The 14,452-nt window shown below is 38.0% G+C and overlaps 1 protein-coding gene across 12 annotated transcripts in view; it reads right to left on the bottom strand.

The window, feature by feature from the left end:
• Positions 1-424: 424 nt before the first annotated feature.
• The window catches only part of CEP78 (centrosomal protein 78), a 35,432-nt gene continuing 21,404 nt past the window's right edge, over positions 425-14,452 (bottom strand). For 8 of the 12 annotated variants that reach the window (XM_082401419.1, XM_082401423.1, XM_082401422.1 and 5 more), the window contains 5 exons: positions 10,081-10,158; positions 8,699-8,865; positions 7,674-7,845; positions 7,304-7,351; positions 6,122-6,754 (listed from right to left, as the gene is read on the bottom strand). In XM_082401419.1, coding sequence (XP_082257545.1) covers positions 6,191-6,754; positions 7,304-7,351; positions 7,674-7,845; positions 8,699-8,865; positions 10,081-10,158 — 1,029 coding nt within the window. In that variant the 3' untranslated portion in view covers positions 6,122-6,190. Of the gene's footprint in view, positions 1,802-6,121; positions 6,755-7,303; positions 7,352-7,673; positions 7,846-8,698; positions 8,866-10,080; positions 10,159-14,452 lie in introns of those variants that run through there. The other 4 variants (XR_014247282.1, XM_082401424.1, XM_082401421.1 and 1 more) reach the window with 4 other exon arrangements.

Genomic DNA, 14,452 nt, shown 5'->3' with positions numbered 1-14,452 from the left:
TTTTTTTTTGCAAATAGCACATAGTTGGATTGTTTTTTTAATCAAGCTTAAGGAATTCCAGAATTTAACTTACATTTATTGTGAGAACAGCATTTGGTCTTGCTACCGTCTGTGTGTGTTTGTATGTGTTCGTATTTATCTTGCTTTCTTCCTTCCTGCCTTTTCTTGGATTTTTAAATTCCATCCCCCCTTTCCTGGTGGTTTGGGGGCTATTAAAGTTGTTGACGTATATTTGCTTCTCTCTCTCCTTGTCTTGGCACACAGTAAGTCTGTACTTCCCTGCTCAGTTGAATTCAGCTGTGGCCATGTGATTTTCTTCGGCCAATGAAATGTGAGAAGTGACATGCGTCACTTAAAGCAGAAGCTTTAAGTCAGGGTATGTTGCATCACAATCTATTTTTGCTTGGTATTGTAACAAGCAATGTTCCAAATAGTGATGCTTTGTCAGCTGGCTCCCAGGTTGAGGGGGATATGGAGTAGGGCTTCTAGCCAATCTGCCAAAGACATACAGAATGAGCACAAATAAACCAATGTTGCTTTAAGTCACTAAGATTTCAGGCTTGTTGCTGAAGTATCGTCACATAACCTATCCTTACTGATATGCCTTTCACTTCAAATATACTTAAATATATTTTTCTATCAACACATAGAGGTAAACACCATAATCTTGCCTTGAATAAGACGAGATCCTGAACACTGTTCCACTTTCTATATCCTGCCCTGCCTCCATTCATGTTAAAGCCTAGCATTTTAGCTCACTTCAGTTTTACATATGCATAATATTTACTTAGATTTTTCCTAATTATAAGCATCCATGGTGATTATAAAGGGGAAAGACAGATCACATGGCATCACCAGTTCCTTTGACTTAAAATCTTCCATGGATTCATTGCTCATACTGATATCTGCATTGTCTCATACAACAAATATCTGTGCACTTACTGTATGCCAATTCCCGTGTTCTTCTAGGAGTCTCACTTCTTTTTCATAACTTTTATGTTTCATCCCTTTGCAATGCATATTAAGGGTATCTCTCAATCAGATCTTCCGTTTCATGAATTCAAGCTGCAACTGAATCTATCCTGCTATCTAGTCCATCTTCTGAGTGTTCTATTTTCACAATCGTATTTTTAATTTCCAAAAACTAAATATCTTTTTCCTAGCATCCTATTCTTTATGGATGCAACATCCCCATGACTCTTTGAAGATCCTAATTGTATTAATTTTTAAACTTCTTCTGTTTCTTCTAGTAACTACTTTCTTGAACAGGTTAATTTGTTTTAATTTGGTGTCTCCTTTAATGTTAGTGGTTTTCTTCAAATTTGATGATTCTTGGCATATTTATAGATGAGGGCCTAAGACTAAGGTTTGAAGTGACTTTCCTCAGCCAAATGAGAATTCTGGTTCACTTTCAATGAATACAAATTCTGATTACAGGCACTCTGGTGATTATAAAGGGAGTGGCAGGTCACCGTAACCGGAAGTGTGGCAGCTTATCTTCAGTTCCTGCTTGTAGTCATTTTGGATAATGCCCTTATTCTCCAATCCCAGTGTTTCCTGTGTCAGGACCCCCACTTCAGAGAGCTGCTTTCTTAGCCTGAGCTTGATGGCAAACTCCATAATTAGGTACTCCATAAAGCGGTAAGTGGAACGGCTTAGCTGTTCCACTCTTCAATTAACTCCTCTTTCAATAATCTGCTCTTTATCTTCTAGGAAGTCCACATTGTTCATTTTCTGGTTTTGCAACTCTGCTATTAATTTATTTTTGTTTTAATATTTCTCCAGTCATTTCAATGGGATTCTGGAAGAGTAAAAGAATGTGTTCAGTGATCCATGTTAAACCAGAAGTTCTCGTATGTAGTTTATAATCAGAATCTTCTAAAAAATTAACCATCTTGCTGATCTTCTGAAAATCAAGTGTTACTATTTTGAGATTAGGGATTATTTTGTAAATATCCATTTGAAATTAGACTGATTCCTGGACATAGTATTGGGTATGCATACAACAGTAATTTTTGACCAAAAGTAATTATGGTAGATTTAGGGCAAGATGACAAGCTCTTTGCTACTGTATCACATCTGACACTGTTTAAAAAAAAACCAGAATTCCTGTTTGCATAGATTGCATATGCTCTGGTAAACACTCAGCAAAGGTACACAGTAATTTCTCAGTAAAGGTACATGCTCATAAACTCTAACCCAAATGAAAATATTTAATTTCTATTAAGTGACATTGCTTTAGGTTTAGTATTGAAAGTTTAATGAAGTACTAATATTGTACATATTAAGCAGCAAAGTATCCATATTTATCATTTTTAATAGTATCACCTCAAATGATCAATGAAACATGTAAATATGAAAGAATTTTAAAACTATAATTATGTATGTGTATATATGTCTCTGAAAAATCTGTGTGAAAGAAAACTGAGGCTATCAGTATAAACTCATTAAACTTCTATCTCTTCTTACCTTTATTTCCTCCCAAACTTACCAGTATCCATCCAACTCGAAGGATACAAGTGATTTTTATATATTGTGCAAGGTTTTTTTCTTATCCATATTTCCATGTTTCCCCAATTCTCTAAATTACTTATCTACATCTTCAGGATCTCCTTTATTGGTTTCCTCATTTCAACATATAAAATATAAGTCCTTCTCATTCTAAAAAATTCTTTTTTTGCTAATTATTTTCTCTTTTCATCCAAACTCCTTCAGAGCAGCCTATTCCCACTGTCTTCACTAGCCCCGCCTGGTCCCCACAGGCAGTCCTGGACCCTCAATTTATTGCAATCTGGCTTTCTTGTCCACCACTTCACTTAACTGCTCTAAGGTCACTGAGGACCTAACTACCCAAATCCAATGGACACTTACATTCTCTGAAGTATGACACCGTCATCTACTTCCTCCTTCTTGAAACTCTATCACCTCTTTCCTTCCCAGAATTCTTTCTCTGCTTATTACTTAAACTTTGACAGTACCCACAATCCTCTGAAACCTCATCCATTTTCATGATTTTAATGACTGCTTATATGTGCTGATGACATTCAAATTTTTATCTTTCCATGTCTTCACATGTATGTCCAGTTATCTACCAGTTTATCTCCTGAATTCTACAGGTGCTTTAAAATTCAACATGTCCAGAACTAAAGTCTTTTCCCCAATTCAGTTCTTTATTCCCTATTTCCAAACTCAGTGATACCACCACCCAACCTTAGTCACACAGATGGGGGTCCAGCCTCCGCCTCCTACATCTTCCTTACTTCCCAAGACCAAGTCTTGCTTGTAATTTTCTAAATAAAATTAGAACTTATTTCCTCCCTTCATCTATACCTTATTTCACACCCCTTTCTTCTTGCTATTACCTGGTCTAGAAGTTACCAAATTGCTGTTTGGTGGAGCCAGCTGTTAGACACTTCTATTAAAAAAGGACTCTACATCAAATAGATTTGAGGATGGCTGTATACCATACGCCTGCTGTGACGATCCAGAATGAACATTAGCCTACAGCAGCCCCCCAGAAGCTGTACAGTAAAGAAACCTGATTAACTTTACTTAAGCCAGGTTCTCCCTTCTGCCGGCCTATAAACCTTTCAGTAGGCACAGGAGAGGAGGTGGCAGCGTGTAAGTCCCACTTGAAAATAAAAAACACTGCTCCTCAGAAGAGTGGGGCGTAATTGTCTCCAGGCTTCTTCACATTCCTCATCCATACTGACGTCAGTGGTCTAAAATGCCACCCGAACTTGTCCTTTCCATTCTTAGCTACTTTCTGAGGAAACCAGCTACACGCACATGGATGGCTAAGACCCGCTCTCCTCCTCCTCGCTGCCTCCTTTAGGGGCGCTTGCCACTGCCTGGTGACACTGCACTGATGCTCCAGAGCCTGTGCCTGTGGCTCCATAACACACCCCTCGCACACTCACGGCTCTGGACTTCCGCTGTCCTCTCTGCCTTGAGTGTCCTTGCCCTTCACCGGCTGACTCACCAGTTTTTCACGAGTCCTTTAAGACTTAGCTTAGGGACTACCTCTTTAGATGACTTTTCTTTGCCTCACAGCTCCCCCTCTTCTTCCACAAACACTGACTAAATGCCCTGAATATGCCCGTCATAGCATGTCACGTGCAGGAGGAGACATCTGCTGTGCGTCTTCCCCTCTCACTCCACTGCTAAAGGGCCAACGCTACATCTTGGTCATTGTTTCACTCCTCTAACACTCAATCTATGACTAATGAACTAACTAGTACTGTAGTAGCCCTGTTAGTAACAATCAGGCAGGACCTTCTAGAAGAAATCTGACACTCCAGCTTTTCTCTGATCTCACCTTTCAGTCTGGTTGAACTAAAGACTTATCTGTGCATGTTTACCAGGGAGACATAATTTAATCCAGAGATGTGTCATCACATACTCTTACATACTCTGCCGTTTAAAAATTCTGCTCAGATGGGGGAAGGAGACAGGTATGCTTTCTGATAGCCCCACTCTTTTGCACTTCTAGTGCTCACTGGCTTCTCTCTCGGTGCCTTCCTTAAACCCTTCCTCTCTTAACAAGGAAACAGGATAACAAAGTAATTAAGAGCCTGGGTTCTGCCTATCTGTGAAACAGAAACAGAACCAGGCACATAGAGAATAGACTGGTGGTTGCCAAGGGGGAGGGGGTGGGAGAGGGTTGGATTGGGAGTTTAGGATTAGCACATGCAAACTCGTGTATATACACGATGGATAAACAAAAAGGTTCTACATGGGACTTCCCTGGTGGTGCAGTGGTTAAGAATATGCCTGCCAATACAGGGGACACGGGTTCGAGCCCTGATCCAGGAAGACCCCACATGCCACAGAGCAACTAAGCCCCGGGGGCCACAACTACAGAGCCTGCGCTCTAGAGTCCGCGAGTCACTACTGAAGCCGGCGTGCCACAACTACTGAAGTCCATGCACCTAGAGCCCGTGCTCCACAACAATAGAAGCCACGGCAATGAGAAGCCCGTGCACTGCAACGAAGAGTAGCCCCCGCTCACCGCAACGAGAGAAAGCCCGCACGCAGCAACGAAGACCCAACGCAGCCAAAAATAAAAAATAAATACATTTATTTAAAAAAAAGTGAATGCATTTTAAAAAACCAAAAAGGTCCTACTGTGTAGCACAGGGAACTATATTCAATATCCTGTGATAAACCGTAATGGAAAAGAATGTGAAAAAGAATGTATATAAATGTATAACTGAGTCACTTTCCTGTACAGCAGTAATTAACACAACACTGTAATTCAACTGTACGTCAATAAAAAATAAAATTTTAAAAAATTGTCCTAAAAATAATCACATAAGGGGGACTTCCCTGGTGGTCCAGCGGTTAAGACTTCGCCTTCCAATGCAGGGGGTGAGGGTTCGATCCCTGGTCGGGGAGCTAAGATCCCACACGCCTCGCAGCCAAAAAACCAAAACATAAAACAGAAGCAATACTGTAACAAATTCAATAAAGACTTTAAAAATGGTCGACAGCAAAAAAAAATCTTTTTAAAAAAAATCACATAAATCAGAAACAAATGAAACATAATAAAGTCCATACATTAAAAAAAAGAGCATGGGTTGTGGTCAAATCCCAGCTAACCACTTACATATAGCTGTGTAATTTTGGGCAGCTCACATAATGTCTCCTCAGACTCCTCATCTATAAAATGGGGATGGTAATAGTTCCCTACCTCATAGCGTTGCTGTAATCCATAAACACGGTTAAGTGCCTCGGTAAATGTTTGATGCTCTCTGGTTATTGTGAATTAAAATACATTAATGGCTTCTGGCCATATGATTTATAATAGTTTGACATTTAACCAAATGGTAAAACTATTCCATTTATTATTCCCATCTCTTTTTACCCCTTACCCTGCTTTGTTGTTTATGTTTTCTCCCACCAGAGTGTTAGTTCCAGGAGAGTAAAGGCTTTTTTTTGTTCACTGCTGAAAGCAATAGCACCCAGAAAAGTACTGTACATATGAAGCCCTCAGTAAACACTAGCTGAGGAATGGTGCAAACTGTCACAAGGAAAAATACACCAAAACTTTCATTATAATAAAAAAGTATAGATAAATTTTTCTCTAATGGCTTCCAGTCAAGTATTTTAAAACACCATATGCTATACTAAAAACATAAGTAATTTATTAAAATTTGAAGGCAAAAACATAATTTTAAAAGATTTAGACTTATGTTAGGCGTGATAGAGTATGGATGCTTTCTTGAAATTCAAAATCAGATCCAAGAGTATCACTTTCAGAATGTTCTAGTAGACTGAGTTTACTTTTAGTTGTCTTTGATGAAACAGTCACTATTCTACTCTCTTTCTTAACAGAAATGTGTTTTTTTGAAGACTCACTTTTAATTGGTTTATTAACCAAAGAATTATTTTGCCCAATTCCTTGGCTTTTCTGCTTTACAGGTGAGTCAGAGCAGGAATGCAGGTCCTCCCCAGGTTGTTTCTTAGCAGAGTATTTTTTGGTATATTCACCTGCTTTGGTCATTTTCTCTGAAGAAGACCTGCTATTTCTAGATAATTCCTCTTCTTTTCTTTGACTTCCAGTTCCAGAAATGACATCTACTGAAGGAGGACATGTTCTAGCAATGAAATCTTCAAAAGACTCCTGTCGCTGCTCTGTGACTGTAAACCCCAGGTTATCTTTGGAAGTTTCTAAGGCCTCCTGAGTAGAGACTGGGACCTGGAAGGAGTCGAGAGACAAAGGAATCCTAGCATCACCTGTAATTTTCTGAAACTGGAAGGAAAAACAAAAGACAAGACAAAAATTCAGTGATGAACAAAGCCAACCATTAAAAAGTAGAGTTCAAAACTTCAATGTTACTCTGCGATATTATTATTAAGACAGTCAATTGATTATTCAGAAGATTTCAGAGCCAGTTTCTTTCTAAATATATCTTGCCAAGTGATTCTCAACTTAACCTAGATATATCCAAGACTATGTCCGCTACATTTTCAGACTTTGGTGATTGGGGTAGTTATTACCCATTTCCTTTCCCTCACTAAAAATAAAACCCTATTCTGTAAGAAAATTAATTTCTTTTCTATCCTCCAGGCACATGTAAACAGTATATAGTTTGTGACAAGACTGTGTTCTCAAGCTGTCAGTTCCCAAGACTAGTCTGAGATTGGCTGAGGTGGGTGAAGGGGGCTCCAAGTAAGGCTAGAGGAAAAGCTGACAGGTTTCCCCTCCCATTCCCATGACCAGGTGAGTCACTATAATATGTTACCTATTAGCTATGTCTGGATTACTTATTTTAAAAATTATCTATATCAGTACGTGTACCTTCATTAGTGTTCCTTCATTGTAAGCTGACTGCATACAAATAGAAACCTAGATAAAATATGAATAGAATAGACATTTATACAATTTAAAATCTGGAATATTTTCTCTAATGTTTTCTTTCTTCATTAAGGATAGTTTGCTTTAACTCATAAATTTTCTAAAGAACTTCCAGTTTTCTTATATACAACAATACAGTATCATGAAATGGGCCCACATTTACTAATCTCAGATTTGGAGAGGACTCCATAGTCTTCTAGCTACCGAGCATGTGAACTATGAGAGACTGACCATTATTATTTTCTCTCTGACTTGGTCATTTCCTTTTTGCTGATCACTCTTAGAATCATTAAGTGCTGTTCTGTCCACTTACTTGGATATTTTGCATTTGTCCTAAGGCACTCTGCTTTGATTCTGATTTTTCTTCTTCAAGTGCCTTCTTTTCTTCTTTAGGTGGACTACTAACAGTAGAATTCATCTGGGGACGACCTAGTAAATGAAAATCTGACTGATCTATACCAGCCATTGTGGCCAGCTGACCAAGCCTGGACCAGAGGAGGAAAGGAGAAAAGATAAGGTTATTATAATCACATAAGAGCAGTTTAGATTTCCCCAGACCTACAATCATGAAATACTTCTAAAATCTTAAAAGCCAACATCCTACCCCTGACTACAAGCCTCTCTCTCCCCCAAATTCTTAGCCCTTTCCAGATTCATCTTCTAGGACACATCCCATCTCCTTATCTATTACCGCTCCATTTTAAACACTGTCTCACTAGCAGCTTCAACATCTACCACGCACCTCGTCCACTGCCTGTCACACCTACATTCCCACACTTCTTTACCACCTTTCCTGCAGTTTCCAAGAATGTGTTTGTTCCTTCCTGCCCAACACCAATTCATTCACTGGCAAAACACCACTCCATCAACTATCAATCTCCACTTCCCTCTTTCAGCAAAATTGCTCCCAGTTGAGAACCACTGACCTATATCTTCCCTGCAGATTAACAGTAATTTTTATGTCTAAGACAAAAATAACTTTAATTTAAACTTATCAAACAAGCAAATAAGTGAAAGATAGGAAAACTCTTATGCATTCCCGAATATTTTCAATGAAAATTGCCTTCAATTTAGTCTTTACAAAAAACTATACCTACTAATTACTCTGTCTACAGGTTACTCTTCTATAATGGGCTCCCCACTCTACCAAAGCAGGCTCCCCTATTTGCATTTCTTAAAAAATTTAATTCCTCATTTTAAAAAGTCAACTATATTACCTATAATTGCACTAAATTTGGCTAAATATGCCCATGGAAGTGATGAAAACTGCTCCAGTTCCTCAGCAAACTACCATTATAGTCGCAAAGAGAAGAACGCCATGAAGAGGAATGAACTAACCCAGCATCTTTAAGGAGATCCAAGAAAGCATGGAACTTCTGAAAAGAATTCTCAATGCTGCCCAAAACACCTTCATCGTCCAGGATCATGCTTGTCAATGAGTGTGCATGAAGGGCTTCAGACAAAGAGAAATTTATATTTCTTAACTGGGCGTTTTCATGTTCCAGCTATAAAAGAAAACTGAAAATGTCTGACATGATTTTTTCTCATTGTCATCAAAAGTAGTCCTCTAGTTTCAAGGAACAAAATTAAAACACTCAAAATGTAATTAATCTGTAATTAACCTAACTCTCCACCAGTAAAGACAGAGACCACATCACATAATAACCAAAACCCACAGGCATGCAACAAAGTTTCTTATACAACACTTAGGTAGTATATAAATAAACCAAAGTTATCATTTTAATAATGATCTTTCACAAAAGATCACATTTCTAACTGGTTAAAATCATATTGGAGCCTCATTCCACATTAGAAAATTACCTGCTTTAAGTTTCCCTTAAATTAGAAAATGAAATATAGAATGTGATTTGGACAAAACATATTACAACTCTGCTGAATGTTAAGAATTAACTTTAGTGAGCAAAATATCTAATGCTTACGTTTAAAAGTGCTAAATCATACCCAACCGAATTTATTAAATGTACGATCACCAATATTTTCTTTGGTTTCTTGAAAATATTCACTGCCGTGCACTCTTCCCCTTCCGCTCATCATCTATGCACTTAAAACCCCCTATAAGCTCAACTCTAGTATTTCTCAGAAAGGCCATTATGTTCATGATGCCCCTTTTGCCTTATATAAGCAGGTGCTCAACATTTATTGAATGAGTGTCTGCCAATCCAATGGATGCACTTTCAAAAATTCCTCTCTACACTCACCCTGTGATAAATTATATTTATATAGAACTTTTTAGATTATGCCCTGCTTTCATGCACATTACCTAATATAATTATCAAAGTATATATTTTTATCTCTCATTGCATTCTTAGAAGTTTTCCAATATCTTAAATTTATTTAAATGATTCACTTTCCTAATTCATTGCCAGGAGAGTCTCATCATGTTTTTATGTTACTGTATATACAGTATATGCACAAAAATTGCTTTCTTAAATCAAAGAATCATGAACAGAAAATAAGCTAATGTCATATAAAAGCACACACACACACACACAAAACCAGATTTTCACATTTTTAAAAATATGCTTTCTGGAATATAGATCATATGATCACTAAATACCAGTAAATGCAAAAGTCCATATGATACAACCAATTTGCAACATATTACAGTTTTAAAGTTTACAAACTATGTGTATATGGCTTAAAATCTAATCAAAATAAAATCAAAACACTCTCAAAAGTATAAGAAGAAACTTGTTTACCTCACTGACTCGTTTATCAGCCTTTAGTCTTATTACTCTTTCCTCCTTTAACTGCTTTAGGCACTCCTCCAGTTTTTCCTACACAAACAGAGTAAATATTATAATAATTCATAGTATAATACCCAAAAGCCTTTCCAGCTATAGGTCTCATCAGGATTTAGGGGCAGAGCCAGACGTGAACTCAGATTTTAGTCTGCTACTGGTAATATCATACCATGCTAGTGAAATGAATTAACAAAATATATCAAATTAGCATAGTAAAGATTTATTTAAGTTCCACTTTCCAACATAAATTTGTGGCAGCCCACCATACAAGCCATATGCGTATAACATAGTAAGTCAGAAATAAAAGTTCAGACCAAGAAAAATTCTAGTTTTATTTGTGGGTCTCTTTATAGTAGGAAATCCTATTAATGAACATGCTTAACATACCTGAATTGTGTAATTGCAGATTCAAAAGCATTTTTTTTAAAAAGTAATCACTTTTAAACCAATTTACAGTCAAGCACTGTTCCTGGAGTTCTCTGGGCATTAAGTAATCTAATCATCAAAATCGTAAGGGGGGCTTCCCTGGTGGCGCAGTGGTTAAGAATCCGCCTGCCAGTGCAGGGGACAAGGGTTCGAGCCCTGGTCCGGGAAGATCCCACATGCTGCGGAGCAACTAAGCCCGTGTGCCACGACTACTGAGCCTACGATCTAGAGCCCATGTGCCACGACTACTGAGCCTACGCTCTAGAGCCCATGTGCCACAACTACTGAGCCCATGTGCCTAGAGCCCGTGATCCACAACAAGAGAAGCCACCGCAGTGAGAAGCCTGTGCACCGGAACAAAGAGTAGCCCCCACTCGACGCAATTAGAGAAAGCCCGCGAGCAGCCACGAAGACCCAACACAGCCAAAAATAAATAAATAAAATAAATTTATTTTTAAAAAATCCCATAAAACCCTACGAGGAAAGAACGATCACTAACTCCATGTTATTTTACAGATGAGGAAAACAGAGGCAGAGAAGTAGAGTAAGTAGAGCAGCACAGCCAAGGTCACACCACTAAGTAGCAGAGCCACACTGGGAACTCAGGAAGCTGGGTGCCATTCCTGTTCATGGAGGTGGTAGTCTTCCCATCACCAAGGTCAATAAAATAAAATGAACACTGATAAACTCTCTTTTGAGTTTTAAGGACTAAGACACTTAGGTCCCTGAAGTGGGGACACTGCTTGCAACAGGCAGAATTCTAAAATAGCCCCTAAGACTCCTACTTCCTGAAGTACACAAACCTTCCACTCATCCAATCAAACCCTAAATCTAGGTGCTGGAGTGAAGGGATTTTGCAGATGTAACTAAGGTTCAAAATCAGTTGATTTTTTAAGAAAGGGAGATTATTCTAGGTGGATGTGACCTACTCAGGCACCCCATGAAAAGGACCTGAACTCTTCCTAAATTGAAGTACAAAAGGGACAAGAGGGAGACTCTCCATTCCTGGCTCTGAAGAAGTCCAGTGTTGCAGCAGGGAAGGCAAGCGAGAGGCCTCTAGGAGCTGAGACTGTCCTCCGACTGACAGCCAGCAAGGAAATGGGGACCTCTGTCCTGCAACTGCAGAAGCTGAATTATGCCAACAAGCCAAAGAAGCTTGGAGGCATTCTTTCCCAGAGCCTCTGGATGTTAACACAGCCAGACTGACATCTTGATTTCAGCTCTGCGACCCACACAAACTATGGTGAACATCCAACGTTTGGGGCTCAATGTCTTACACTTAAATTTCACGTGCTTTAACACTCTCAGGAGGGAACCCACATGTTCCCGTGTGTATCTGAGCAGGAAACCCAGTCACGCTGTGCCTGGACTTCTGACCTACAGAACTGTGAGCTAGTAAAATAGGTATTGTTTTCAGTCAGTAGGTGTGTAGTAAAAGAATTAATATTCTACTCAACCTCCAGGTTCGTGAACAAAATAAATGACTGTCATTGTTTTAAGCCACGGTTTTGGGGTGGTTTCTTATGCAGCGATAAACAATCAGAATACCTATACTTATGAAACTGCTTTGAACAATCACTTTAAGAATGAGGAACTCTCTTATATGCCATCATTGGGAGAGGAACTCGTATCACTTTCTGGAGAGTAGATTTTGGTACCTAACAACAATCCTACATCAGGAGTTTACCCTAAGGAAATCAAAGATGTGGACAAAGATTTATGTACCAACATGATGTCATAAGATTGTTTATAACCAAACCCTAGCAGAAAGCTAAGAGCCTCCAAATTGGGATTGGTTTAAATAAAAGTAGCTCACTGTATGAAGGAATGTGCTATGAAGCCACTAAGAAAAGAATGACAAGAGGTCTCAACCAGAGTTAAAGAATGGGCTTCAGGAGTTCTACATTCAAAATATACCTGTGCGTTCTTCCTGGGAGATGGTGCATAAGCTTAATCAAATTCTCTAATGTAGAAGAGTATTTAGTGACATGACAAAATATTTTTGATACTTTTTTAAGACAAAAGAGCAGATTAGGTGTGTGTACATGCAGAGGTGGCTTTTATTTCCTTCAATAAGTTGTTCACTGTTTTCAAAAATTTGCTCAATGAACATATATTTTTATATTTAGAACATACTTAAAAAATTGACAGTCTAATAACTTCAAATTCTTTAATGTTTCCTTACTAAAGCCAGCCAAGTTTTCAATGGGGAAAAAGGGAAAAAAATTGCAAAATTCCTCTGCTTTTAATATAATGGTTTAATAAATCTTCTAAAACTGATTTCAAAGAAATTCTAAACAAATAAGCAAACAAACAAAAAAAACCTCACCACAGTCAGAGGAAAGTAGACTAAAAATCCCTGACTGGTTCTAAATAGCACATCAAAGTGCAATTACATGAAATAGTTTCTCCCTCTAGTGGAGGGAATTAGAACACAGTGTTAAATTTCTGTGAAAAAGTGTACCCTCCTCCTACAAAGTATTAATAATTCATGTCCCTTACATGGAAATATGGAACCAAAAAAGTTAGAAAGTAAAATTGCTTGATATTCTATTACTTAAATAAGACTAATGATAAGGCTTTGGAATAATTTTCCTTCCTGTCATCTGCTCTCCTTCCTCCCTTCTGTACACTGGCTAGGGTGATTTTTCTGGGACAAAGCTCCCATCATATTGGATATCAGATTTTATGTTCAACTTTTTTCCATTTAACATTGAAACCAATCATTGCGCATATAATCAGGGGATTCATAACCCTGATTTTTTTTTGTGGGCTACAAAATATTCCACTGAGTGGGTTTACTGGTTAACCATTTTACACATTTAAATTCTCTCCAACTTTTCAATATTATAAGACAAAATAACCGTTTTTATGCATGAAGGCTTTTTCAATATTGAGAATGACGATCTTGCAATAAATCCATAAAAATGAGTTTGAGATCAAAGCAAATGAACATTTTTAAGGCTCTGAGGTACCTATCTCCAAACTTCTTTCCAAAAGATTTCTAAGATTTTATACTGCCATCAGCGATGTATCACTTGGTATATAACCTCTACTATAACTGTTGGCTTACTTCCTCACTTAAAGGGCAAGTTATTTGAAGAAAGGGGTGTATTTTATTAAGTGTTTATCCCCAGCACCTGTGCCTAGCACAAAGTAGACGGTCAATAAATAATTGCTTAATAAGGAAAATCCCTGCCAATACAAGATGTATGTGTGTGAAAGACAGACTATGTTTTTCTCTAACTGGATAGATGAAAACTTGTCATCTTCTTTAATGTGCAATTTTTTTGCTTATAATTAGTAATTAAATTCTCTTTTAGATTATATTCAGATTAAATTCAATAAAAATTCAGATTCTCTGAGGCAAATGGCCCTGGCCCTACCTATTAGCTATATAACCTTGGACAAGTTCTGTAACTCTAGGTCTCAACTTCCTCATCCATAAAATGGAGATAAGCTCCCATATCACAGAGCTCTTGTGGGGATTACATGAGTTAAAACACATATAAAATTAGAAGAGTGCTTGGTACACAGCATATGTTCAGTTAATGCTGAATGAATGAACATGTGAACGCAAACAGTAGTGAAGGGCTTAAAATGAAATAGTCTCATCCCACTCGCACATCCAGCACTCAAGAAGCGACCGATTCTTTAAGCAGGTTTTTAACTGTAAAATACGATATGCGTACTGAGAAGCGCACAGAAAAAAACTGTCAATGTGACAAATAAAAAGAGAATACTTACATAACCACTACTCAAATCTGAAAGTATTGATACTTGTCAGCATCTCAAAAACCCCCCATATCCTTTTCTCATCACAAGCTCCTTCCCTCTTCCCGGTTGAACACCATCCTCATTTCTCAACAATCATTTCCTTTAACCTGCATGCATCCCTAAC

The sequence above is a fragment of the Balaenoptera borealis genome (genome assembly GCF_965194805.1).
Source record: "Balaenoptera borealis genome assembly, chromosome: 8".
NCBI lineage: Eukaryota > Metazoa > Chordata > Mammalia > Artiodactyla > Balaenopteridae > Balaenoptera > Balaenoptera borealis.
Note: the sequence above shows the minus strand (reverse complement) of the source record. Positions and strands in the feature narration are given on the sequence as shown.